General features: G+C 52.7%; 7 protein-coding genes across 7 annotated transcripts; 2 read left to right on the top strand and 5 right to left on the bottom strand.

Annotated features, from left to right (window-relative positions):
• Nucleotides 1-233: 233 nt before the first annotated feature.
• On the bottom strand, nt 234-8,278 carry BO80DRAFT_467489 (1-phosphatidylinositol-3-phosphate 5-kinase FAB1). Its single transcript, XM_025722863.1, has 2 exons — nt 712-8,278; nt 234-661 (listed from the first exon to the last, which is right to left on the bottom strand). The coding sequence occupies exons 1-2, from the start codon at nt 7,974-7,976 to the stop codon at nt 550-552; spliced, it is 7,377 nt and encodes a 2,458-aa protein (XP_025572170.1). The 5' UTR covers nt 7,977-8,278; the 3' UTR covers nt 234-549.
• A 230-nt stretch (nt 8,279-8,508) lies between these two features.
• BO80DRAFT_467488 (uncharacterized protein) lies at nt 8,509-13,114 on the top strand. The gene is made up of 2 exons (XM_025722862.1): nt 8,509-8,849; nt 8,909-13,114. Exons 1-2 carry the CDS (start codon nt 8,697-8,699, stop codon nt 12,878-12,880), a joined length of 4,125 nt encoding a protein of 1,374 aa, XP_025572169.1. The 5' UTR covers nt 8,509-8,696; the 3' UTR covers nt 12,881-13,114.
• Nucleotides 13,115-13,333: 219 nt separating this feature from the next.
• Nucleotides 13,334-14,790, bottom strand: BO80DRAFT_427902 (SUR7/PalI family protein). Its single transcript, XM_025720128.1, has 3 exons — nt 14,552-14,790; nt 14,045-14,500; nt 13,334-13,994 (listed from the first exon to the last, which is right to left on the bottom strand). The coding sequence occupies exons 1-3, from the start codon at nt 14,687-14,689 to the stop codon at nt 13,587-13,589; spliced, it is 1,002 nt and encodes a 333-aa protein (XP_025572168.1). The 5' UTR covers nt 14,690-14,790; the 3' UTR covers nt 13,334-13,586.
• A 1,365-nt stretch (nt 14,791-16,155) lies between these two features.
• BO80DRAFT_457884 (glycoside hydrolase family 5 protein) lies at nt 16,156-17,354 on the bottom strand (the record flags this gene model as incomplete). Its single annotated transcript, XM_025722249.1, has 6 exons — nt 16,156-16,682; nt 16,725-16,822; nt 16,865-16,929; nt 16,975-17,127; nt 17,174-17,229; nt 17,273-17,354. 6 exons carry the CDS (start codon nt 17,352-17,354, stop codon nt 16,156-16,158), a joined length of 981 nt encoding a protein of 326 aa, XP_025572167.1.
• Nucleotides 17,355-17,993: 639 nt separating this feature from the next.
• Nucleotides 17,994-19,351, bottom strand: BO80DRAFT_413848 (putative cellulose-binding GDSL lipase/acylhydrolase; the record flags this gene model as incomplete). Its single annotated transcript, XM_025718075.1, has 5 exons — nt 19,100-19,351; nt 18,962-19,044; nt 18,638-18,884; nt 18,286-18,541; nt 17,994-18,197 (listed from the first exon to the last, which is right to left on the bottom strand). The coding sequence occupies exons 1-5, from the start codon at nt 19,198-19,200 to the stop codon at nt 17,994-17,996; spliced, it is 891 nt and encodes a 296-aa protein (XP_025572166.1). The 5' UTR covers nt 19,201-19,351.
• A 188-nt stretch (nt 19,352-19,539) lies between these two features.
• Nucleotides 19,540-23,136, bottom strand: BO80DRAFT_467484 (tRNA (34-2'-O)-methyltransferase regulator RTT10). Its single transcript, XM_025722861.1, has 3 exons — nt 23,102-23,136; nt 20,349-23,051; nt 19,540-20,306 (listed from the first exon to the last, which is right to left on the bottom strand). Exons 1-3 carry the CDS (start codon nt 23,117-23,119, stop codon nt 19,590-19,592), a joined length of 3,438 nt encoding a protein of 1,145 aa, XP_025572165.1. The 5' UTR covers nt 23,120-23,136; the 3' UTR covers nt 19,540-19,589.
• A 1,893-nt stretch (nt 23,137-25,029) lies between these two features.
• On the top strand, nt 25,030-26,652 carry BO80DRAFT_427898 (Eisosome component PIL1/LSP1 family protein). The gene is made up of 4 exons (XM_025720127.1): nt 25,030-25,169; nt 25,289-25,428; nt 25,485-25,668; nt 25,719-26,652. The coding sequence occupies exons 1-4, from the start codon at nt 25,052-25,054 to the stop codon at nt 26,330-26,332; spliced, it is 1,056 nt and encodes a 351-aa protein (XP_025572164.1). The 5' UTR covers nt 25,030-25,051; the 3' UTR covers nt 26,333-26,652.
• The last annotated feature ends 325 nt before the right edge of the window (nt 26,653-26,977 follow it).

Here is a 26,977-nt window from a genome sequence, read left to right as displayed (position 1 = left end):
CGAGAACTAAGACCGCCAAAGGGCAAATCAGATTAAATCATTCCCGAGTGGTGAACCCGAAGCGTCCCGGGTTCAGCCGATGGGATGGATGTTGGTGGACTGGTGGTGGTGGTGGTGCCGGTGGGTTGTGGTCGGGAGGTCGGGGGACCGGAAGGGAAGGGTTACGTTTTACCGGGCCGGGTAAGCTCTCTCTCTCTCTTTCTCTGTCTTAGCTTCTCCTGTCGCTGTCTGTGGGTTGACTACGTTGGAGTGGGATTGGAGTATATATTGTTGTTTGATTTGATTAAATTTATTAAAGATTGAGGGTTGGTATTATGGTTAGGTAGGTAGACAGGCTAGTCTAGGGGTGTTCTCGTACAGTCATGAGGTGGAAGGAATGCTTGCTTGTAAAGAGAAAATGGCAAAGATGGTGGTGCGTAAAGCTGGATGGTTGCTGCATGTCGCTGGTGTAAGTGTAGCAATGAGTGAACGTTTAATACATCAGGTCGTGTCGTAAAGTCATATTCGTCATGAGGTCTATCGGTACAGAATAATCCGCGGCGGACCTGCTCAACTCGCCATCTCCTCAACATCACCGTCCGTGGTAGAGTAGGTATGGCTGGGGTAGTGTTCGACTGGGGCATATCGGTATACCTGGGGTTGTTGGAATTGTTGCCAGCAGCTGATGACGATATTAGCGGTGTAGAGAATGGGGGGGATGGAATAACTTACCTTGGGGCCTGGAGCACGTATCGGGCCATCGCCTCCCTGAATCGACTCTTGTACTCCTTCGGACTGGTGACGGTAGGTCGGTTCTTCCCACCGCCAGCGAATCCGCGATCTTTGATCCATGATTCCAATTTCTTGTCCCAGGTGTATGTGCGGATGCAGTCAATCACGCCGACCACCAGCTCCGATCGACTCTCGTCGATGGCGATCATAAGCGAGTAATCCATCACGTTCTGACGCCCTAGGAACAGAGTATCGTTCCAAACGCTTTGGCTCAGAAGCTTCTTCGAGTGCTCCCGGGCGAATAGCGGTGTCTCGTAGATAAAGTCCACCATATTTTCATCCAGGAGGACCTCGTTGCGTTCTCCGGTGCTCTGGACTTTACGGTTTCTCATGGAGCCCTTCAGGTCGAAGATCCGCGTGGGCACACGGTCATAGAACAAGTTCTCCATCAACAGAAGGAACCAGTTGAACTCCGTCCCCGTAGCTGGATTTTTGATGATCACCTGGTAGAAGCCGAACATCTTCGCGATCGCAGACGGTAGCTCGTGGAAGAGCGCCTCGGACATGATCTGGAAATACGCCGGAGCGAACTTCAAGAATGCCTGCGTTTCAATGGGTGAGAGAGATTTGAGAATGAAGCGATCATCGAGGGTTTTCAAGAACAAGGACTTGGTTTTGCCACCCTTTGAGTCCCATTTGGCGCAGCGAGACAGTGACTCTACAATCCGCTCCGCAACTCCACATTTCTTCCGCAGGGCGTCGAACTGCTCGGCATAGAAGATCTTGCAGAGCATCTTGGCCTGGCCTTCCTGGAATTGATACTTGAGGTGCGTGCCAGTAGACCTTAGAAGCGCGTGTTCAACGCGGGTTTCATCCAAACCATCCGTGCCATCTTCCAGGATTGTGCTTTTCTCGTCAGGCTCCTCGTATCGCCTTTGAATCGCCTCGAGCTTCTCCTTGTAATCGCTGGAGTCCAACGCGAACGCGACCAAGGAGCTTGGTTCATCCTCACGCACAATGATATCGCAATCTGCGAAGACATGGTCGGACATGGTGAGTGGGTAGTCCAGAGGTGCCCAGCCGCTGGCAGAACGCTCTGACCAGAAATTGGTTAGGAGCTTCAAGAGCGTGCTCCTTTCATGTTTAGGGAACTCCTTCAGGTCCATCGACTCATCCTCGGGCGACCCCTTTATCTCATCATTCGAATCGGTCCTTTGGAGCCCCTCACGATCTTCGTCACTGTGGCCATCGTCACCTTCAACTTCGGACAAGATATGTTCATCCTCCAGGTTAGTGTTTTCCTTGTCCTCCTTCGGTGCCGACGGCTCAGGAGAAATAACCTCTTTTCTATCCTCTTCCTCCGAGTCCCGCCTCAGTAGGTCTTCGCTGTTTCTGCTCGACTGATCCAGATGGATTTCGTGCGTCGCTGGAGGTATGAGATCTTCTCCCTCGCCCGAAGGCTCTCGTTCTTCGACCGCCTCCCTGACGTTCTTGTATACCTCCACGATGGGTTTCGAGGAGGCTATTGGGATCGCGCGAGAATGGGTGCCCTTAGCAGCCCGTCGTGCCCTCTCACGCTGGCGTTCTTTCTCAAACTCTCGGCTCAACTGCTCAAAGTGCTTGGCCAGATTAGATACGCGGGAGGAGTTCTTCCTGGTGGGGATCGAACGGGGTATGAGAGATGGAGTTGGAGTCATTCTTCCATTTCTAAAGGCGTGAAGGCCGAAGCGGTCGGAGATCTTCTTGTCCGATGACCGGAATTTAGCTTCCAGGGGAGGACTCGGAGCACCCTCGGACGGCGGCAATCTACCAAATGCGATCTTCATGCCCCTCACAGGAGTACCGTCATTGCCGAGAACAGGCTGGGTTTGAGAACGGAATAATGGTGGAGAAGTCGATTTCCCACCGCGCCGCATACTACCTTCGGCAAGTCGGGGGATAGCGGATGGCAAGCGACTTGGGGTGGTTCTTTCGACCTCATCACTTTTCTTCCTGGGAGAAATAGACGATTCCTCCGAAGGAGAAGCCTCCACCACATCAGGCTCAGGAGAAGTGACCATAGGTAGCGGGGACTCTGGAGTGTCTATTGTGCTTGTAGCAGGCGGGGTTAGTACAGGTTGTTCGGAGTGATTCAGAGGTGCTGCAAGATCAAGATGCTGCACGTCTTTCTCCGTCACCATCTCAGCTTGCGGGGGCGAGAACTGCGAGCTCCCCGAGCTAGAAGAGAGGGTTGCAGATTCCATATCATCGGGTTTGGTGGCCTCGTGACCCTGATTCGCAGCAGCGTTCTTCTTCCCCGAGTGCTCTTCAACAACTGATACGAGGACGTCCTGGGCCTTCTCCGGGGACAGAGTCATACGACGCGTCGGCCGCAATGGTTGTGACTCTTGGGCATCTTCATTATCACGATCCACTGGCGTGGTAGGGGGTTCTTCGGGAATCACCTCCTTGTCCAGGAAGATTTTTTTCAGCTGCAACGTGGCCAGTCGTCTGATATCCTTTTCTGAGGGGAAGAAATTCTTCTCAAATTCAGCAAAGGCAGTATCCCACTCGACAACTTTCTCCTGGACGGAGCGAAGCACTTCATTCAGAGGAATGACTTCCCAGTATCGAGAATTCGTGTATTTATCTTGCAACTGCTTCACCAAGACGACATGGTCCTCATTGGCCTTTTTGCTCAGGTGCTCTATTTGAGTTTTGCACTCTTCTGCCAGCTTCGGGATGACGGTCTCCACGCTGATTCCCTTGAGCCGTGCCTTAACAGAGACCATGAACCTGTTGATGCGATGTTCCACTCGCTGGTAGACTTCGTTCCTCAACTTCAAGTCATTGTCCACTTTCCATGTAACCCGAGTCCTGGGAACAATGATTTCGAGTAGATTGATGCTGTCGTAATGGATTCGTATGGCAACATCCTTGAAGCCGAAAAAGCGAAGGTGGTCACGCTGTAAGTCATGAGGGCAGACTCCCGCCCGAGCGTGCAGGTTTTTGCTCCAGAACGAGAGTTCCAAGTATTTGCCGAATGAATATTTCCAAGTGCTCTCGGACATCGGGAAGACCTGTGTCTCATTGCCGCAGACCTTGCAACAGCTCCACATCAAGATTGTATCTTGGAGACCTCGAAGTTTAGAGGGATAGGGCTGGGTGAAAACGCTTATCTGGGCTTCACCATGCACATATTGACGGTGATGCTCAAACATCCGCTTCTCGCAGCCATTCGCTGTGCACACTGCATTTGCGTGTAAACAGACATCCTCGACATACTGGCCGAGGGTACAATCTGGCTCAAATATCGAGTCTCCGCCATGCTCGTTGTAGTACTCGAGGGCCAGAAGATCTGGGCCAGAGCAGGGAATCGATGATGTCGTGCAGACTAGACTGAAGAGAACGACAATGTTCTGGTGGGCGTACGGATCGAAGAGACCGACGCTTCCGGCAACATAAGCTTCCCACTGCCGCTTCTGTGTTTGATAATGATGGAGAGCTCTATCATATTCGGCATCATGGGCTGCGCGCAAGACTTCTTTAACCTTAGGCGGAGCACCTTGAGGGGCCTCATGGACCATTTCTGGAGTGACCAGTATGAACTTCTGAGACTTGGCCTTCTCATCCGAGGTCTGGTCAAGGTCGAGGTCTTTGTCACGGAGACGCTTGAGGTAAGCCAATCTGCGTTCCATTTCTCTAGCACGCATAAGCAGGTAGGGCGGCTCGAACTTGACAAATGGAGACGCAGACAGAACCTTGGTTTCATGGTCCCGAACGATATCTTCGTAATATGTTGGCATGGGGACATCATCAGGCACCTCGCCAGCAGGGTCTGTTCCTGCGACCGAGTCTTTTATGGGGGCGCTGCTCATCTTCTCGTTGGAACTAGGCTCTGCATCGGACTTCTGTTCCGTCTCGACTTCGGAGAAGGTTGGCATCTGCGCGAATTCGTCTCGCATCAGACAGGTCTCCAGTTTGAGATTGTAAACCACGTAGGCCATGAATTCAGTGATTCTCTTGACCTTTGCAAGTACGTTGCTATCACCGCCGCGCAAAACAATCGTACAACCCAGTTCTTTGCGACAGCCAGATAAGTACATGTATGTTTTCTTTCGACCGTTGTAAACATATGTCTTGACATCGAAGCTGCCGCAGTCACTATGCACTGGGGTGGTCACCAGTTTATCCATGGACGTGATGATTCTTGTCTGAGTGCATCGGGAAACGGCTTCAAGAACCGACGACTTGACATTGTAGGCAGTCGCAATGTTGGCCTTTTCTAACAGTTCCAGGGCCAAGCCGGACACATTCTTTTCCACGAGCAGCAAGTTGGGCCGTAGAGCAGCTATTCTGCTCACTAGGTTTTCAAGGAACTCGCGCTCCTGACGAATGACGGGTGCCAGGCTCATAAAGTGTTGCTGATGTCGCGCATATTCAAGGGGGAATGCGATTATCAAGATCTTGGGTTGCGGAATGCTCCTTGGCATACTTTTGAGAGCAAGGTTCTTCGTGAATACTAATCCTGAAACGTAGGAGGTATCTCCTGGACGGCCGCCTAGGATCTTTTTTAGCTTAATGTAATGCCGGATATCCATATCATCGCCCCTCTGCACGTCTGGTACAACCTCATCCGCCGCCTTCAAGAGAATTGGAAGCAGTGCTGTCTCCCATTTCAGGGCATTTGGCACGGACGCATCCCTTAGGAGCTGCCGTAGGAGTTTGCGAACGTGCTGTAGGCTCGCTTTATTTAGCTCAACCGGAGGTGCGCCTGCGCCTCTCATCGATGAGCTCCTCGTCATCTTGAATCCGCTTGTAGAGACCCCAGTGGGGAAGACATGGACGGCGGTCGATGGCTCGTGGGGGTTAAACACGCTATCTTTCGATGCTCTCGGAGAGTGGCGTTGATGGACACTACTTGCAACACTAAGGTTGCGTCGGCGGGAAGGACGAGGTAAATTTACCGCTCTCGAGCTGCTAACGCTACCATCATCGGGGTTCAGGCCTGCAACACTTCGGTCCCCAAATGCGGACCGGCCCTTCTTCATGGCCGCTAGAAGTCCACTGAATGTGGTTCGCTCGCTTTCTCCACCGCTTTTAGACAACGACCCTTCCGACACAGCAGACATGAGATTTGGCTGTTCCTCGCCACTGGAAGCGTCATCCGACAGGTACTGTGCCAGATCTGGGTCAATGATATTATCTTTATGAAATGCAGGCAGCCTGGACTCGTGGCTAGCGTCATCTGCCTGGCGCCGCTGGAAAGGTGCTCGGTCATCGTGGTAAGGTTTGAAGTTGCGGATGTACTGCTGCCGAGAATGATGGCGCTTGTGGCCCATGGAGTAAGGCCTCCCACTCAATGTCGACTTCAAGGACCTTGAGGAAGTCGGCCGTGCCAGTGGCCTATCCGGACTGATTTCCAACACAGCCGAGCGGCGGTTGTGGCCTTCCCCTGCGCGTCTCGTTGCAGGAATGGCCATCGTAGGTGTCTTCATCACATGCTCTATGGATTGCGATACCACCGATGATGTATCATCTTCTTCGGAGGGGATACGTGGATAGAAGCCTGCGCCGAACTCGGACATGCGAGGATTCACCGGTATGGGGCTCTGTTCGCTATCCGAAAATTCGGAAGAGTCGTCATCATGACCATTGATCATAGCCTCACAAGGTTTGCACACACGTATGGTACCCGGTTGACCAAAGCGGTCTCCCGGGATCAAGAGCGTGCATTTGGAATCGAAAATCTGTCCGCAAGTCCGGCAATGGTGTTTTCGTCGAAACGTGGAGAACGGTTCTCCGCAGTGGAAACAGTCCTTGGCATTTTCGTCTCGCATCCAAAACTCCTTGCTGAGTAGCTTGCTCCTGAGTTGCGACATGACACCTTCACCACTAGCATGCGGGCGCCAACCTCGTCCGTCTGTGCCGGAAACGCGGTCCACAGCTGTGTTCAATGGTGTCAAAGCCGGCGGGCCTGATACTGAGTCCGCTGTGGAGGCTTGGGACGTCACATAGCCCGGCAGACGGCTGGAGCTCGAGATAGATGGTCTGTCGGACTTATGTTTCGCGGAAGCCTTTGATAATTCCTTCAACTGAGCCTCGCCATCGGGTAGCGGTATAGGCGTACCCACTGCAGACGGCACCTGTGCTTCAATAAATGGAGCTCCCTCGCTGGGATACTGAGTAACGCTATTCGCCCTGGACCCGGAGGCAGCCCTGTCCAGGTTGAAAGAGGCTCCTGAATTCGACCGTAGTCTTTCCGGAAGAAATGACGCGCCATCTTGGCCTGCATCAATAGATCGTTTGGCCTTCCGCAGCGGACCAGGCAAATTAGCCTCTATCTCATGGATCCCTTGCGAATCTGACCTTCTGAAACTATCAGGTACCTGACTGCCCACTGTGGATGATCTGCTAAGATCCTGAATTCCTGGGTTTTCGTAGGCACTGTTAAGTGTTTTGACCTGCAAGATTGGAGAGTTTGAAAGCCGTTGGCTCCAACCCGAGGAGGACAGTGATGCCGGATGAGGACCCTCTTCTCTGTCCGTACCAGTGGAATCCACAGTGTGTAGGCTGTTGGAGGACAGATTGAAAGAATTATTTCCCGAAGCATGAGTAGCATTCACGTGGAGTTCGGTTACCGTGGGGTCCACGGCTGTTGAGCTCCCCGTGGCTTTCGGCAAGGGTGGCACAGGTGATTTCAGCGCAGGTGACGGTAGAATCATCGTCTTAGAGGATGTACTCGCCGGTTTGGAGGCATGTTTGGAGTTCTTCCCCGGTCCAGCAACATGAGGCCCCTCATGGATGGACTGTTGGCTCCCAGGCGCTGGTGAGTGCAGCCTGGATCCCTGGGATGAGCTCACATGATACAGCTGAGACTCTGATATCGAATCAGGCGCAGGCTTGGTCGACGAGCGCTCTGACGGGGGACTTTTCACGCCGCTGTCTTCAGCAGGAGTCTTATCAGAAGACTTCCCAACCCCGCTCACGATCCCACCCACTGAGGTCCTAAAACGACTATATAGCCCGCTCAGTCCACCTTGCAGCTCGCCAGAGAAGGTCTTTTCGTCTGTTGCGGACGTCGGGGCAGGCGGGCTCGTGAAATCGTTGAAAACGGTCAAGGAGTCCGACTGATAGGCTGCGGTATGGATTTGGTCAAGGGCTGCATGTAGACTTTCACGTTCGGCTTGGGTCGATACAGACGCTCGAGAACCGCGGCGACCGAGTGGGAGGAAGACCGACGACGCGGAGGGGCTTGATGTCCCTTGGGATCGTTGGGAAGCCATACAGGCTCCGTCGTACCCAGAGACGGATAAATGAAACGAAGGTATCCCCGCGGAGTCTTATCGAGCGTTAATCAGAGGGGCTTAGCACGAGCAAGGGGTAGCAAGCATTTGCGGTATCTTGCTGCGGAGAAGCTTCCGTTGCTCGGTGATCGGAGTCTGTGCGGTGAGTATCCATGCATCAGGAGATCGACTCCACATTCTCTGGAGGCGTTCAGATGGGAGATTATTAGTCAGTCGGGGGCAGCGAAGGGACAGGAAAAGACAACCTTTGTCTCCGAGGGGTGAGAGGAGCAAAGCGGGGGAATGATGCTGGATGAGACAACGTGCCTTGTCTAGACCTCGTCGATTACCACCAGCAGCGACTCGGCCGCTGCCCATGACATGTGCCGCTGCCCAATGACGTGGCCGCGGCGATGCCCGCCTTGTGGCTGGGTCAGTGCCTGCGCCACATCAAAGGCGGTCAGGCGCGTCGCGTCTGCCAGGAACAATAATTATCACCGGCTCGTAGCTCCGGCTTCACCGTGGGCTGGGTGCAGCATTCAATGAACATGCGACAATCATGAATATTCCTACCTATCTCAGAGCACTGCTAATGGAGTAAAAGCGGAGGGCTCCGTATTTACGTACACTGACCAAACCCTCATATCCGTTAAATCCATCCTCAGACTATGGGGCGCTCTACCAAAGCACTCACCTTTCTTGGCCTGTTTCTAGATCCTCATGATGAGCTCCACAGAGATCTGGATCACATCCGTACTTGAGAGGTGTCTCACTGCCTACGGTCGAGGCCCGGCTGACACATACGAGTGTGAAGATGACGGTAACAGCCTTCGTTTCTCCGCCCCTGCTCAGTACTCGGCTCTGATATACAACGTAAGCTCTCGTCTTCCTGGTACCCCAAGGCCGTTATACTAATCATGTCTTCCGAGTAGTGGACGGAACAGGCAAAAACGCCCACCCTGACCCTGACCGATTCGACAACACAAATCGAGGCGGTTCTGGCACCAGAGGCGTTAAAGGAATACGGGAAAACCTCCCCGGAACATCCCTTGAGCAGGGATGTGGCTCGGGGGTACTACATTCAACTGCTGGAGTTTCAGATAGTTCTGGAGTATTTCACGGTTGAGCCGAAAGTCCACCTCTACGTCCAAAGCTTTGACATTGACTGGCACCGGGGCAAGATCAAGTCGGCCCCACAGGGCAAGTTTGTTAATAAAAACGCTTCTGTCAAGAAGTTGATGCAGCATGCCTTCAGGCAAGCCAAAGGCCCTGAACCGCGGGAGGTACATAGTGAGCGATTCGATGACACTTTCGGGTCACAGGCCTACCAGGGCCCTGCCTCGCAGGACATTCTTATGTCTCAAATACCTTCCATTATCCCTGCTAGAAGCCCAGTCGCCCATCGTTCATCAATCAGCAGTTCTATAATTACAAATAAGTTGCTGGGTAACCCCGGACTGCAATCTGCGACATCGGATGGTCGGTCCCCGCAGCAGATGAAATGGACTGTTCCCGAATTCAGTAATGACAAGGTGCACACACTACTAGGGACGAAGGCTGCAGAGCAGCTTCGAAGTAGGCAAGACAGTGATGAGATGACCAAAGCACCCGATCCCATTACTGGTCGGCGAAATTCGTCAGCCACTAGTCCCGGGACGCATGGAAATTCTAGGGAGACGGGCAAACCAGAGGCACTTGTTCAACGGCCGAGCACTGAGCGCGAAGTGCTAGCTGACGGAGCCGTTCATAAAGCGTCTTGTGCGGCAGAAATGTCACATCACGTAACCACAGAATCTGGGACAACATCTTCCCCCTCTCAGGAAATAAACTCTGATAAGCCATCATTTGGGGTGACCAAATCCCGGGGGAATCCGTGTGCCAGCAATACTGACCCTTGGCATGGCATGACAAGAATTCGACGCAGGGATGTCCAGATCCCAAAGGAGCAAGCTGAATTGCTAGAACAGCATAGGCGCCGCTGGATACCACCCTCTCCGGGAGAGAGCACTCCGCAAGGACATGTGCCGCCCCGGCTCCTTGATCAATGGAATAAAATCGCGCTGCGAAGGAGCCACATGGCCAGAGACCAGCAATCTATGGACGTGGGATCTGAACCACTTGAGACTCACGAGCCTCTGCCTAGTCGCCCTAGCCCTACACCTCAAATGGATTCGGATTCAGACGGCGAGCCCTTGACGTCACAATGGTCAAGTTCACCAGAAAAAGCGCCTCGTTCACGTCAAGTCTTGCCAGAAGATAGTAGTCCAGTACGTGGTAGGGCCCTTCGAAAGGAAGAGCCACTTGACGGAAAGCAAAAACAGCCGCCGGGGAGAGCTAGCGTGAACCCTACCTATGGCAACCAAGTTGGACCGCATTCGATTTCCATGGACCGAGAGGCTTCCAGGGGTGCAGCCTCCAGCAGGAAGAATCGGTTGCTAAACAAAGATGATGTCTCTCAATTGGAAGACAAACCCAATATTTACGGCCTTCAGGACGAATCCGATGCTGAAAGCGACGACTCGGTGATGGACACGTCTGTCCCGTGTCCACTTGGAGGTGACATACAGCAAAGCCAGGTCACCAGCCATTCGGAACAGGCAATCACGAGCTCTGGCCTGTCGCTTTCTGGGGCTTCTGTCCACGGACATGTACAGGTAGTGGACACGCCAGACACCAATCGTCATCGTTCAACAGATCTTGCTGCTGAAGTTCCTGAATTGCAAGCCCGTCATTCTGAGCTGTCATCTGAGGCAGCTAAGTGGTCATCTCAGTCACGAATCCAAAACACATATGTCAGTAGTGGTTCTAAAGGCAACTCATCGCAGGATAAGCCCGATACGCATCGAGCAGATGGGAGGGCAGTTCCTCATGACATCAATATGAATGGTACTCAAGTCATCAGCGGCAGCTTGCCCACGAATGGTTCCACGGAACGTACGACATCCGATGTGTCAATGGATTCTTCTGCTCCACGAGTTCAGCCCGGCGTTTCCAACAATGTGCCGGAACATCAATCACAAGCGTCGAATCAGTCTTCTTCATACCGAGAAATACCTTCGTCGATACCATCAGAGACCGGAGAGGAGGCACCGACGGATATGGAGACGCGGAAGATGTCAGCCAAACATGCTGCAATTCCGCCCACCAAACGCCGGGCTTCCGAGATGGAGCATGAGCAGCTGTCCCCCGCAAAACGACCTAAAATCCAGCGAAATCGAGAATCAACCGAGGAACCAGTGTTGAATGTAGTGGTTCGTCGAGAGAGCTACATCAGTCACTCCGCCCAAAAATGGGAAGCGCAAAGGGTCTATGAGAAGTTTCGACGAGACTATCCCAACTACTTGGGGGACTTTGACCACTTTGTCATGGTTTGCTCGAAGCTCTACGCCGTTCGCTCCAGGGGCCGCCTACAGCGATCTTTCCTGTGGGATGACTTTATAATCAAGCACCTTGAGGAATACTCACTCTATCTTGAGCAGTGTCTTTCGGCTGATACTAAGTCTCTGGTATATGAAGAATTCTTCTCGGCAACTTGCATTAAACCTTCTTACAAGAAACGGAGCCTCACCGCACATGGAATCGATATCAGCGCGGCGCAGTACGTCCCCGACAATCAGGCCAATGCGCCTAGTATGGATGCTTTGCCTAACAAGCCAAGTACCTCCTTCACGGGGAGTTTGATCGAGCGATTCACTAACTTCCACGCACATTCGTTCACCGGGACCCAGGACACTCAGTCCGATGCAGATATGGAATACATGTCATGCTTTATGTCGTCCCCCACAGTCCAGACAAAGGCCAGGCGTGCCATCAATGAACCTGGAAGTCTCACGGTAATGGCAGGGAAACCTATGGATGTGGACTCGACACCGGAACAATCCGCAGGGCATGAGACTGAGCCTGCGTCGGATGGCCAAACAGCTGTACAACACACAACGGTTGATTCCGAGCAACCATCGCAATTTTCCGCCTCCCAGAGCGAGCTTTATTACGAACTTGCAGACCCAGCTGCGGATGAAGACTCCCCATCGGTACAATTAGAGCAGCACCTTAAGTCTACCGTGGAAGAAAGCGAGTTTGACCTTCGTAAGAAAGGATCAAGTATGGATCAATCTTTTGCAATGATAGTGGAACAACCACTCAGCCCCGATCCTGTGCAAAGCGAAGTTGATCACATAGAGAGTTCTCCAGCTGCGCACGACCACTCTCAAGCGGAAGATCTAGACTCTTATGTCCAAAGTCAGGTGGAGGAGGATTATACCATGCGCGAGCAACCCATGGTCGACCTGGACTCTAGTATCCCGGAGAGCCTCACCGAAAACCGATTCCTGGGTCTGCATGATCAATCTAGGGATATAGACTTGGGCTCCAGTATACCCGAGAGTGAAGCCGGAGGAACAAACCCAGCAATGATCGAACAAGTCGAAGCTCTAGAACCTGGACAACCCTCGGAATCTATGATCATACGGGATTCGACCGAATCCGACCTCGAGACAGCATTCAGCCCCGAAAACAAGTCCACGGCGCCAGAACCACACCACCCAGTCTCCTTTCCCCCCGATAGCGAGGCCGGGTTTGACCCCGAGGACGAAGACGAAGACGAAGACATGAATGACGAAACGCACGAAACAGCCAGCATCGAGCTCGGCGAAGACACGCAACCCGCGGACGCTCAATTGGCGTCGGACACCGACTCCGATGCCGAAAGCGGCAACGAGAACTGGTTCCTGTCCTTGCGACACATCCGTCCCACGAGCCCTGTCTGGTCCGATGACCCTAACACGCCCTTTAAACAATGGGCCCGAGCAGACCAGAACGTACTCTCGGAACGCAACCGACGAGGCGGCGCATATCTGCCTGTCGATGAGAAGGGCGTGATCCAGCGTCCTGGGTATCGGCAATGATTGCAGACGTCTGTCTCATTTACTGCCTACATTCATATCTGGAGTGATTTCTACCTTCTTCGTCTGTTTTATTATTGTTACCATCATTTTCCTATCTATTGAATCGGAACATACTCAACGGATATACGGTTATGCGCATGATGATATCCCAGTCGGTTTTCTTTGCTTTTATTCCTAGGTGTGGCTATCATGACGGGACTGTATTATCTCAAAATCAAAAGGACATGAGAATGTAATGGATGAGATTTTAGGTAGATTTTCATCGTAACCCGTATTCGATAATTACCGTTTCTCTAGGACCTCAAGCCTACTTATGTAAGTTTGACTATGCAACAAGATAATACTATGCAATTACGAAGGACAGAAATATTGGAATAAATAGATAAATTTGATTTCAGTCGCATACAATGCAACTAGCATTAAGTCATCATGCCAAGAGTTCCAGTCCCAGTTCTGAGTCCCATAATCTATTCCAACCCTCCATACTCGGGGTATCACGGGTATGTACTAGTAAGTACTAAGCTTCCTGCCTTTTCCTGGCTAGCTAAGAACAATGAAAGAAGAAAAAAATGTAAAAGAAAATATCGTCATAAGGGTGTCATTAGTTCCAAGCAACTCCACCTAGAACGCCAGTGTGAGTCGTGGATATTGGTTCCCGTTTGTTTTGGGGGTATTTTTTAATGTTTGTGGTTGTGGTTGTGGTGGTTTAGACGTGACGGAACGGCTCATAGGCGTTCGTCCTCGTGTTGGCCTGGTTCTGGTGGGTAGGGGGCGGAGGAGGGTACGAGGTGTTGGTGTAGGGAGTCTGTTGAGGCTGGCCGTAGGGACCCAGGGCCTCGTAGGTGTAGGGAGTCTTCTCGGCCATGACGCCACGGGTGTTGTTACGGTTGCGGTGGTTGTAGGGAGAGCGACCGGAGCAGCAGCAGGAGCTGAGGACCCAGAAGAGACTGGCTCCCAGGGAGAAGGCGACGGCGAGCCAGGTGGCGACGTAGATGTTCTTGCCCATGGAGCCTTTGATGCCGTATTGCTCGAGATCGGCTTTGAAGACGCCCTTGAGGACGACGAACATGGCGGTGGAAGTGATGGAGGCGGCGGTGGTGAAGAAGAAGGCGACCTGGAGTTGTTAGTTGGGTTGAATGAGTGGGTGGGGGAAGTAGAACGTACAGCAGACACCAAGCTCGTCACGCAGCTACCCCAGCGGCTGCAGATGGCGAAAACTCCGACCACTAGCTCGGCGATGGTGGCAGCGAAGGCGATGATGTAGGCGATGAACATCCATCGGGAGACGGAGTGGTAGGTGTTGAGGGCCTTTCTCACTTTGCTGGAAAGGGCATTTTCCAGACCCGTGTCTTCCAGGTTCCACACATCGAGAGGGTTGAACCAGAATTCGGCCTCGGGCTTGGAGCAGTTGGTGGTGTGGTAGGTGCTGCTGTTGGTGATGTTGCCTTCGCAGTAGCCCCAGAGACCGATGGTGTAGAAGTCGGCGATGTTGTATTCCTTCTCGATTTCCTCCAGCGCGGCGGAGAGATCGCCATCCGACACACCGGTGATGTCGTCGACGACCGATTGTACCGTTGAAACTGTGGACGAGGCTTTGGAGGTGATGTTATCGAGGTTGGCCTGGCGGAGTTAGTCAGACTCAGATGAGTGGGGTTCGCAGATAAGACATACTCTGAAGAAGTAGAGATCATTTAGCGTGTCTGAGCTGGATTTGGTGCAGCCCAGGCCCACCATGATGATGCATATTAAGGATGCGATGGTGAGGACATATGGAGTGAAGATGCAGACAATGCGACCGCCTTTACCCATGGTGACGGTGGAGATGACGTCGGTGGTTCCTTGCTTATCGTGAGTATCAGTATCGGGTATTGAATATCGAGAATCCGCTCGTGGAGATGAGAATGCGATTGATGGCGAGGTTTGAGAATGATGAGAAAAGCGATGGAAGAAGGCTGGGAGGATGGTTTTATAAAAACGAGCTGATGATCAACAATGGGGAATCCCGTCAGTGGGAGGCTTTGGGGGCGCAGTCAGCAAGTCCACTTCAAGGTTTGCTGTTTTCCCGGCTGGGGTCGATCAGCGGACCAATCACACGGCCGGGATGGGACTACGCCACGCTTGTTTCTATAATAAATCGGCCGGGTTTCCACCGCAACCCAAGGATGGACTGCGCAAGTCCCAGCACGGTTGATGGTGGGCCAGGGCAGGGCCTCCTTCAGCCTAACTTAGATAAGGGTTCTGGACGAGAAATTCTGGTCATCGGTATGGGACGGTACGGGGCTAGCTGAATCAGGGCAAGTGCCCCTCGTGGCGGAGACTCACCAGCCCTACCGCCACGTCAGGCGTGGCTGGGGAATACGCGGCCTCATACTAATACTCGATACCATCGTATTAACGGTCTCATCAACGCTACTGGACAGTAAGGGAGTGTTTTGAAGAACACGGACTTATCGATAGGACAGACTCAGTATTCTGTCCTCTGTACACAGTAGTCACAGTAGTGCTCAGCTGCATCCTGACAGCGTCTATCTGATACATGCGGACGGGACGCAAAGGAGGATCGTCGATATATTTGCTGCTGATCTCGGATCCAGCGACGAGGGCGTCTCACCGTCAGCCCACAACCACGGCTCTCGCTGGCTAGGCTTCATCATTCCGAGCTTGGCACTACGCGGTCGTCTTGGCTGACGGGCCAGTCTGACTTTGCAACTGCTGCATGCACGACATTCAGCAGAACTCTGAAGTCTTCTTGCGTGGTTTCCGTCGCCGTCCATGGATCCCTCAGGAACGATCCGAAGTCAGCATCTCACCGAGTCAACATTTACCGGTAACATCAATTTTCATCTAAAGAAGCAATGATAGTGCCGGGATTGAGCAACTCCGATCGACGACTATTGATTTAACGGCTTACGTCGAAGGCTTGGCGATGCCGCTCTCCATTCAATTCCGGCCATCCAATATCCATGCATCCCGCACCATATTCATCAGCTGCAGCTCTCATCTGGGGTTCAATAGGACACTGGTCGACTGAATCGATTTATCTGGTGAAGCTTATGTATGCGACGAAGCAGTGGGTCTAGCTCAGCCACATTGGAATAAAGAGGCTGCCTAGTGATCCATCGAGGCATCTGCATCACAGGCAACACTCAACAAATTGCACGTTGATGGGTCTAAAAAGCAATTTCGTGACGTCAGGCAATCTGCACTACCCTACTGTACTACCATCCTGATAAGAAACTCCGTATAGTTCTCCGACGCACGGCTCTCCGACCCGTCTACAGATACGGTTCCAAAATATCCAACATGCCCGTGTACGCCGTTCCATCCGGGGGCTCCATGCTGAAGATGTAATCTCCCCACCAGGGTCCGGCCGCCCACCACACTGCACCCTTCCACACGTCCGTGTTGTTGGCCATGTACTCCAGCATCCCGGACACGGCCGTCCGACACACATCATTGTCTCCCCCGGCATACTCGCCCAGAATGCCGACCTTGTTATTGTCCTTGAGCCACTGCGTGGCATCGGTGACCCGCTCCACCCCGATCGTCCCGGACACGCAGGTCTCCGAGGTCCCGGAACCGTCGGAGTCGAGATACTGGTGCATCTCATAGACGATTTTGTCTTCCGGATCGGTCAGGTTCTTCATGTTATCGTTGACGTCAACCCAGGTCCAGGCACCGGTCCAGGAATTGCCTTCGACGAAGATGTACTGGGTGGTGGCACCGGCGGCGCGGATGCCGTTGATGGCTGCTTGGTTGAGCTCCAGCACCAGGTCTTGATCCATGCTGTTGTACTCGTTGTCTACATTGTTAGCCTTGCGCTGAACAAATGTGGGGCACCTACTGGTATCGAAGATGGCCAAGTCGTTATCTTTGAACTGTCCGGCAAGGTTCTCCCAGAAGGTTTGGAAATCCGACGTGCTGGAAATGATCTCGCCGTTGCTGGGGTTGTTAGCTCAGCCTAACGCTAGGTGGCGTACTCACTATCGGCCATAATTGTGAGGGTCGATGATAGCATGGACGCCTGCATCCGTGACCGCATTCACCACCTAAGCCGTCAGCATTGCACCAGACAATAGCCAACACAATCTCACCGTCGTCAAATTGGTCAGATATTCCTCATCATAAGACCCGGTCATGGAGTCGGGCACCAATCGCTCCATCATGAACTGGACACGGAAGATGCTCATCCCTTTGTCAATTAAAGTAGCGATAGTCGAGGGGTCAGGAAAGATATAGTCGGTGCCCTACGACGTCAGCATACCTTCTTCTTCTCAGTCAACGGAAACATACATAGACGCCCGGGATATTAGTCCCAAACTCAGCTCCCGACTCATTCGATCCGAACCCTATCACATCAGCATATGCAGCACACACTAACAAGAAACACACATTCAAAAACCGACGCCCTCTTATGTCCCCGCTGGGGAGCCGCCAACGCGGCCGCCGCAAAAAGCAGAGTATATAACTTCATTGCAGACTTTGCCTGGTATCTCAACATCCACCACCATCACGTTGCAAACCACCTCATTTATACCCACCCAACCCGCACACCTTCCCCATTCAAAACGGACAAACCCACGAGCCAAATCCCTCCGTCGACATCATACCTCCACCCCTCTATGACTGAAACATCCAACGTACGGAGTAGAGAATCAGGCATTTCGGGCCGTGGATGTGCAGATCTTCAGCATCTGCAGAATCATCCACGCTGACAGGATGGATAAATGGGATTGATATCGGGGGAGGGGATCTATTCTGCATGCATGGTTCGGTCATGGATCCGCCTTGGCAGGTCCGGTGCATGAAACGCGGGAATGGTGTCCGTGACGAGGGGGGAAGGATTTGCATCGTCACAATTTTCTGTGGAGGATGTGTACTAAGTGATGATTATTCTATATGGTAAGTTCTGCGAAGTAGATTTGACTGATATCATTGATTTCATCCTATAGCATAATCCAACTCTCCGATCCGTCCTACCCTATATAACCGCCATATCAAGGCCCAACCTACACAGCTAACCACTCATCTCTAAACTCCCCAACTCTCCCCCTCCTCCCCCTCAATCTAACCCCCACCCTCCCCCTAACAAGAAAGAGAAAGAAAGAGAAGATTACCACCCCCCCAACCCGCCCAAAAACCCCTTCATATCCTCCGCCTGCAAAGCATGATACTTCAACCCGGGGTGATAATTATTCCACCACACACACGACGTCCCATCATCATTAATGCACGTCGCATCCGGGAACCCATACGCCGTCGGATCATCCAGGATTTTACTCATGAACGACCAGCTGTCGTAGAGGACGGTCGTTACCTGCCATACCATCATCCCATCATTAGCGCCTCCACCCCAACCCCAAAACGAAAAAGGATATAGAGAAAAAAAAAAAGAAGGAACTTACATCCCCCTTTTCTACCCCCCACTCCTCCACCTTCTCCTTCAAATTCCGATTATATACCGCTAGATAGCTCTTCACCGCCGCGGTCGTCTCATTCCCCTGATCGATGAAAAACGGGGTCCGATCGGTCGGGGGAACATTCAAAAAGAGAAACTTCCGACCCCCGTTCTCGTAGATCTCCTCCACGAGGGAGAGGAGTCGGTTGATGAGTTTGGGGGTGAATGTTTCGGCGTCGGTGTTGTAGAATGCGTTGCCGATGCTATTTTCCATCCCCTTTTCTTAGTATTGTAATTTGGTTTGGGGGGGGAGGTGTGAAGGAAAAGGATAGGTTAGAAGGTGGGAGAGGAAGGGGTACTCATTAATCCCAATCCAGACCCCAAAGACGGCATTCTGGGGTGTCCACGGCGCGGAGGCAGGTTTGGTACTGTAGACGTCTTCGAAGAGTTTCACTTGGGAGCGGACGTCGCCGGCGTAGGCGGAGACGAGGGAATTGTCGATGGTGGCGCCGCCGACGGCGAGGTTGTAGGAGAGGACCAGGGAGGTGTTTTCGGTTGTGGTGAGGTAGCCGATCCAGTTGGGGCCGTTGGTTGTGGTTCCGGTTCCTGTTTTTTATTTTCTTATTAGGTATTGTTTGGGGGTTGGGGGGGTGAGGATGGGGGGGTGAGGATGGGGGGGGAACCTAGGTCGGGGTTGCCCATGGGGTTGGAAGCAGAGGGTTGGGTGCCGCTCGTGCTGAAGCCGGTTTGGGAGTAGGAGTCTCCGCTGGGTTTTGGTCAGTACTGAGTGGGTGTGGGGTGGGTATAGGTAGGGTAGGTACAAGGTGAAGAAGTAGGTGGCATCGGTGGTGTTGGCTGCGCGGGTCCAGGGTCGGGCTGCCACGGTGGAGAGACTGGCGAGGAGCCAGGGTTGGATCTTCATGCTGAATACTAGATAGTAGAGCGGGAGACTAGAATGGAAGAATGGGAGTGTAGTCTTGGCTGACTGAGTTGTAGATCTTCATGACATTCATATATATGCCCGTTTCCGGGAGGGGAACTCCGAATCAGGGTTGGGATAGCTGCATGCATGTTTGCTGGCAGCAGCAGCAGCATCCTGCACTGCGGTTGATGGGATCAGATTTCCCGAGTGCTGGCTTGCGGGGTAGAGCCCGATTGTCAATCGCTGCACTGAATCACTACACTGCATACGAAACTAGACCGTTTTGGCTACGGATGAGATGCAGTGTCCGGGCTGGGATCCGGAAAGGCCGGAATGTGACAGCTATTCTATGTTCTATGGATCAATACGTCGCTTCGTTACTCGGCGGACTATAGTCGAACACTCAACATCTCCATGCCAGCGCCGCAGACAATCAGCTTGCTTCCTGACTCATCGTGGAGAGTGTCCAACGAGGAAATGTCCGCCACTGAGCTGTACCGCTCGGCGGCCTTGCTGATCTGGATCCGGTCCGGCCCGTTCTGCCTCGCGTCGATGTCGATCCACCAAATCTTGACCTGGTGATCGTTCCCGGATGAAGCAACGGCGAACCGCGCCGTCCCTTCGCTCGGGTTCTGGCTCTGGGTGAGGATCTTGGTGGCGGCGATGCAGGCGGCGTGGGCATCGGGGACCGCGATCGTGCATGCGCCGGCTGCATTTTCAACGCTCGTGTCTAGCAGAGTGACTGTCATCGCATTGTCATCACCACCGGCAACAATCAAGGAGAGGGTGTCTGAGAGATCGGCCAGCTCCAGGCATTTGATGCTGTTCCAGTGGATCTGGTAGCGGTTCTCGCAGGAAATGTTCGCTGGGGTGATGGAGACTCCCTCAACGGGTTGCTTCAGACGCAGGGGTGACATCGTATAGAATGGCTCCAGGACGGTTGTCAAGTCCCAGAGTGTAAAGTAGCCATCGGTGGAAGAGGTGATCAGACTCAGTGAAGAGCCCTTGACCATAAAGCGTGCTTGCGTCAGGCAGTTGCTCATGTAAGTGCCATTCGCCAGCAGCGTGAACCTGCCTCCTTGGGCTGATGAGGAATAATGGAAGATCTGCCTAATTAGCGTGCATCAAGAACAGCGGGACTGGCTTACCTTGATGGTGGAATTCGAGTAGGTCAAACAGAGTAGGAATGCAGCCTCGACTTGCTCGTCCTCTACATCCAGCACATCAAAGCTGGTCACCCGAAGATCGGAATTGGGATCGCTCTTAGGGCACGTTGCATCCAAGATCGTCCCAAGCCCGAACCGAGGGATCGAATGTGTCCGCCAAACCAAGAACTGCTCGTACCCACCACTGGTGAAGAGAAACTTTCCATCCTTGGACCATCCTACACTCTGCAGGCCCGTATGATGCTCCCTCAACAGTCGCAAACATTTGAACGCACCCCAACGGCTCTCCACCTGCGGTTCACAGGGAGCAAAGATACGCACATTCGTATCTTCCGACCCCGTGGCAAACAAGGGGCCGAGCCCGTCTGACTGTTGGGTTGCGCACATGGCCTTCACCTCTCTCCCGTGATTCCCGGAGCGCAAGGTACGACTGGCGTCGGGCTGTATATCCATCGCATTAAAGCCGGATTGGACCCAGAGGAATGACCCAGCCCAGGCGTTCGTGTGACTGGGCTGGAAAGCCCACGACCGCCGCCCCCCGTTGCTCTTGTGTCTAGCAACCTCGGTCTGCGCCGATTCATTCCAGAGCACAAAGTCCATGGGTTGGAACCCGTAGATCATAAGGTCTTGGGTGACCTTGTCGATATATGCTCCCTGCACTTCACAGTTGAAGGCTAGAGAAGCCAAATGCAGGGTGCGCATGGAAACCGAAGGCTCGGCGCCTTCTGAGATCACCAGCTTGTGGACTCCGTAGGCACCACTCCGTCCACAGGTCAAGAAATACGGCTGCAGCTGTTCTTCCCCTCCGTAAAGCGTTGAGAAGGATGCAATGTAGCTCAGTCCTTCGCGGCCGTGTAGCTTGCTAGGGGGCATGACAGGTTCAAGACTATCCGTCTTTGACACTTGGTACAGAGCAAAATTCCCAGTCATGGAGCCCAGCGCCAGGTACTGGTTGTAATATACCAAGGATGCAGATGCCACGCCAAAGCCGTACGGAAGCTTCAGTGCTATTCTATCCACTGAAGGTTCTGCGTCTCCTGATATCGAAACCATGAACAGATCTGCTATCTCGGACTTGGCATAGGCCGCAACAAATGTCAAGTACGCTGTCGATTCTGAAGCCTGGTTGTAATCAAGGGCGAGCAAAACCAAAGGCCTTTGTCCAGCGTTGACAAGCTTTGTAAGTGACTGGGTGTTATGATTGTAGAGCCAAACCAGACCTCTTGCATTACCTAAAAGTGCCACGCCTTTCTGTGACAGACTGCCAACGACAGAGTAGGACCGCAGGTCGTCTTCAATAAATTTCGTTTCCTTGAAGATGTGCTGGGTAGCCCGATTATGGGACTTGATCTGGCCGATTTGAATCTCACCACGAGCAGTCACCGCAACAAACTCATCCTGGGAGACAAAATCAAATCCCTTGATAGATGTCTCAACATGAGGTTCTGGGTTCTGTGAGTCAACTGACATCCCGATGCGGTTGTGTAGATTGGGTAGGATGAGGCCACCCTGCTCATCCGCCTCGATGGTGAAGTTCTTGACCGCTCCATCAGCACCCCCAGTGTAGATGACTGCTGCATTATCTGCGCTGCGCACATCCAGAGACCAGATATGTTTGCCGGTGTGCTTGCGGATAGACATTCCTTCACTCAGTTGGAACTGAGGCGTCTGCAAGGACGGGTCCCAAGTGAGATCCCACAGTATACACGTCGCGTCCTCGCCACGAGACAGGATATTCATCTTGCCCGGACCTTCACCTACAGGGAGGAAATGCACGCCCCATATACGAGCCAAGTGTCCGAAAGCGCTCGCAATCGTAGACTCGGAGCCGAGCTCGTTGTCATGGCCTGCGCCAAAGCCGGTGCTTCGGAGTTCAAAGCCATCTGTGGAATAAGCCGGCGCATCCTCACGCGATGTACGCTCGCAGTCAGATATGTCCCAGATCCGGACGGTCCTGTCGTCGCTACAGCTAGCCAGCAGCCGTCCGCTCTGATCGCCGCGCAAGGAAGCAATGACAGGAGATATGCGAACCCCGAAGATGGACCCTTCATGGCCGGTGAAGAAGTGATGGATCGAGCCGGTTGCTTGGCCAGCCTCAGTGAAGCAGGACCAGACTATGATTTCGCCAAAGACCGTGCCAGCAGCAATCAAGATGTGGGATTCGGAAAGGGCGATGATATCCGCCGAATAAAGGATGGTGTTGACTCCGGTGACAAGTGGCCGGATTTGAATGGCGTTTTCATAGTTGGACTGGTCTGCATCGACTATTTGCAGACCAAGGACAGCATTGTGGGCCGTCAATACATATACACTCTTGGACTCCTCATCGTCAGGGGCACAACCAGCAAGGATCCAATCCGGTCCCTGGTACTCTGCACTTGTAGCCACCAGTCGTGGCTCGTACTCCTTTTGAGCATCATCATCACTTGAAACCACCAAGTTAAAGGCTCTCACGGACTGCCCTCCCCAAGCAACGAACCGGGCATGTGAGCTTCCCGTTTCCGTTTGACTGAGCGCAATGAACCCATGGACATTGTTCCGCTTAAAAGCCTTCAGCTCTGCCAGCTGTCGCCCGCTCACTTCATCGATCAATCTGATATAAGTGCCTTGGGCTTGAAGGAGAAGCTTGACATCCCTCAACACAAGCGCTTTCAGCGCCGTTACGGGGACGCAAGTATCAATGTGCTGGGTGGTCAGCAATATCCACGTGCTTAAGAGCTGGGACGGCGACTCACCTCAAGGGAGGGATGCATTGACACTAAGCCCGAGGCACATTATCTATAAATGATGGCTCCCCCGCATGAGATCGTCTCAATCCAGAATTTCCTCCACTGTGAATGGCTTACGTAAGGATGGCGGGATGTCCACTATGGAAGGCACGTGATACATGCCTTGAATTATAGTCGGTGGACAACGAATCGGAGCAGGATATCGTCTCTTACAGCTAATGGTGTCTTATCTAGCATTAACTAGATATTCTGGTCAATTGTAAGTACTATAGAGATCTTCAAGAGGGATAGAGATGGACAATAACTCAAACTCTCTAAACAATGCAATCGAGAGTTCGACGCACTGTCTTTCACTCTTCATACGGCTACTTCCTGACTAGATAGTAAATGCAGATTACTGTGGGCCTTCAACAAAAAACTTGGTATGATTGCAACCTTCTGTCAGTCAATATATCTTACGAGAACAACCTAATTATGGATTGATGAAGAACCTTAACTGAAGGCCAAGGTGAGTGCAAGAATTGAGGACCTTGGTAGGTGCTTGTCATCTTCGGACAAAAGCTTCACCACTAAGTTGCAAGTGCCGAACACATATTGTGGTTCCGAGACAGTTGGTCCATGCGGTGCGGCATACTGAACCAAAGGAGATACCATACTGGAGGGATAGGACAGCTCCACGAGCTACGGGCAATGCTCACCTGCCTTGGCAAGCAGTGAAGAAAGTGGGGCATGTTGAGGATACACTCGTGGTGACGATATGACTGGGTGGTCGGAAAGTCCGATAAGGTACAAAACCTGTCCTGGACTGCCATCGAATCGCTTCTCCAAGGACAGGCAGGTCACGGGCTCAGGTCCAATATAAGCCAACGAAAAGTCTGCAGTTGATGGAGATAAGAAGCCCCCACCGTTCGTCATGATGTTGCAGCATCACTAAGCAAGTGCCGCTGGAGCCGAGTCCAGGAGTTCTGGGTTGGGCGATCCGAATGCGGAGATGGTCGATCACCTGGGCGATGCACTATCTAGACCTCCATCTGTGCGTTATATGAGCCTAAATTATAGTCTCACATTCTGCCCCTGAGTAACTGGATAGTTCGTCCCCGATGGGTGTTCTCACTGGGAACCAGGTACCTCAATCGTTCTGTAGCATCTGAGTGAGAAAATCAATTAGCGTAGAACGTGAAGCAAATTGAAGAAGAACCAGCACAAGCCACAGACGCCAGCACCTTCTCAGCATAGCCCAAACTCTGTATGACATTAACGAGTTGGCAAAGCATCAACGGATCGAAACGAGAAATCGATGACATCAGATCCCGGCGGGATCTTTGGGTCGTCATGACGTCGCGGGTCTCCGAGAGCCAGAGGGTGGTATATGAAGCTGCAGAGGTTTTCCTTTCCCCTGCGAACCCCCTTCTTGGTGTTCCTTAGGTTCCTCTGGACTGAAGTTAATCTGCAGCCGTTCGCCGCCCTTGATTTGCCAATTGCCTTGCGTCGAACCCGCCGGTCGTCATTTCGATTCCTGCCTGAATCATCACTGCCTGGCGTGACCCCCGAATCGGGTTAGCCGGCACTGGGTCCAGTCTCGACGTCACCAACAGTGCGCCGTCCAGAGTTGCACCCAACGTCAAGGGGAAAAAGCACCCAAAACCCCCCTCCCCGGGCAGCAAAACACAGCCAAGGTGTCATCGACCCATTTCTCATCGGCTTCCTCAAGCGTGGTTCCTCACACTAAGCTTCTGAACGATCGCTTGTCTCGATCGCGAACCGGTTGCATCTCCCACCCTCTCCCTGATCGTTCTTCCGTCGCATCCCGCTGCGCCCTCGGCCACACGTCACTCCTGCGCAAAGATCACTTGAAAGATACCGCCTCGTCCGATTCGCAGCAGACCTGAGCGGATTCCTTTGCTATTCCTTCGTTTCATCACCTGTGCCTAATCTTTCGCACACGGACAATTCACCATGCATCGCACGTACTCTATGCGCCAGTCGCGCCTGCCAACGGCTTCGCAAATCGAAAACCCTCCCCCGCCGTTGTCCTCCACCAAGACAAACAGACTCTTTGGAAAGGGCGGTTTCGGTGAGTGTTCTCCCAGGGGGCCGAGCCATGGTGCTTGGCCTTGTGCCAGAGTGCCTTGGTCGGTCGCCATCTACTCAGGACAGGCTGACTGTGTATGACTACTTTACTAATACTGCTAGCTTCAGGCCATGCCTTGCGCAAAAACACGGCCGGTGCCTTCGGGCCCGACCTGGCCAGGAAACTGTCTCAGCTAGTGAAGATGGAGAAGAACGTTATGCGCAGCATGGAAATGGTGTCGAGGGAGCGTATGGAGACTGCTGTGCGTATGAGTGATTCATGATTTGGAGATTAATGACTAACTCGCTTGTGTTGTAGCAACAACTCTCGATCTGGGGCGAAAACTGCGACGAAGATGTGTCCGATGTCACTGACAAGCTCGGCGTCTTGCTCTATGAAATTGGAGAACTGGAGGATCTGTTCGTCGACCGCTACGACCAGTACCGTGTCACCATCAAGAGCATTCGCAACATTGAGGCTTCTGTCCAGCCCAGCCGCGACCGTATGTATTCTCTTAATGATTGTCTCGGTCGGTACTAACACTGGCTCTAGGCAAGCAGAAGATCACCGATGAAATCGCCAAGCTCAAGTACAAGGACCCCAATTCCCCCCGCATCGTCGTTCTGGAGCAAGAGCTGGTCCGTGCGGAAGCCGAGTCCCTCGTGGCTGAGGCTCAGCTCTCCAACATCACCCGCGAGAAGCTCAAGGCGGCCTTCCAGTACCAGTTCGATGCGCTCCGTGAGCATTGCGAAAAGGTGGCCCTCATCGCTGGTTACGGCAAGCACCTCCTGGATCTGGTCGATGATACGCCGGTGACTCCTGGCGAGACTCGTCACGCGTATGATGGATACGATGCCAGCAAAGCGATCATTCAGGACTGCGAGGAAGCGCTCGCCAACTGGGTTTCGTCCAAGGCTTCGGTCAAGCCCGCACTCTCGCAACGCTCCCGCACCCTATCCCAGCGTCACCGTGATACCCTCAAGGGCCGCGAAGGTGTCGACCTTTCCGGACAGGACCAGCCATTGGGCCGTGACTCGTGGGTACCCGCGGACCAGCATGCGACCTACCAGCATGAGGTCGAAGACGGTGAAGATGTGGCCAGCACCGTGGATGGAGAGTCTCGGGGTCGAGAAGAGGAACGGGAGCCGGTCACAGTTTCAGTTTGAACATGGTGTGACGCAACCCGCTTCTTGAACGCCGAGTACTCAATCTCATCTTTGTCTCTATATGCGGATTGAGATTCCCGCTTAACGTGATGTTCTCGTTTTCCTGATGTTTGTTCTTACCCCAATGAGTTTACTTACGATTAATTCACCTGATAACGCATGTCTGGATACGTGGCATCGCTTCAGCAACTATGGTGTTGACATGTTGGTCTAGACACAACACGTGGTGACATCTGCGGCACCAGACATGACGGGTCAGGTTTCCTCTACTGTCGATCGAGTAATGTAATACTATACCACGGCGAGGTGACGGAGACGGAGAGGGTATTATAGTTGATGCTTCTGGATTTATGCTTGGTTGAAAGTCTGGAGTAGGTTACTCAATATTCTAATAAGCTTGCTGCCATGCGTACCACCATACCCACTTTCATCCATCAACAATTATGCTCTAGGCAATACCTATTTACTCCGTGTAATGCAGCACAATAAATCCTACACCCTCCCAATATACGAAGTACCTGAATAAACCTAGCTAATCAAACCCGCCCAAACAAAACCAATCACACCCCACTAATTAATTATCCTACCAAACCAATCATCGATCCGCATTCCAACCCAATACGAAAGAAAGTAGCAAAGCACGCC

The sequence above is a fragment of the Aspergillus ibericus genome (assembly GCF_003184845.1).
Source record: "Aspergillus ibericus CBS 121593 unplaced genomic scaffold BO80scaffold_41, whole genome shotgun sequence".
Taxonomy (NCBI): domain Eukaryota; kingdom Fungi; phylum Ascomycota; class Eurotiomycetes; order Eurotiales; family Aspergillaceae; genus Aspergillus; species Aspergillus ibericus.
The sequence above is the reverse complement of the archived record's forward strand: the minus strand, read 5'-3'. Positions and strand labels throughout refer to the sequence as shown.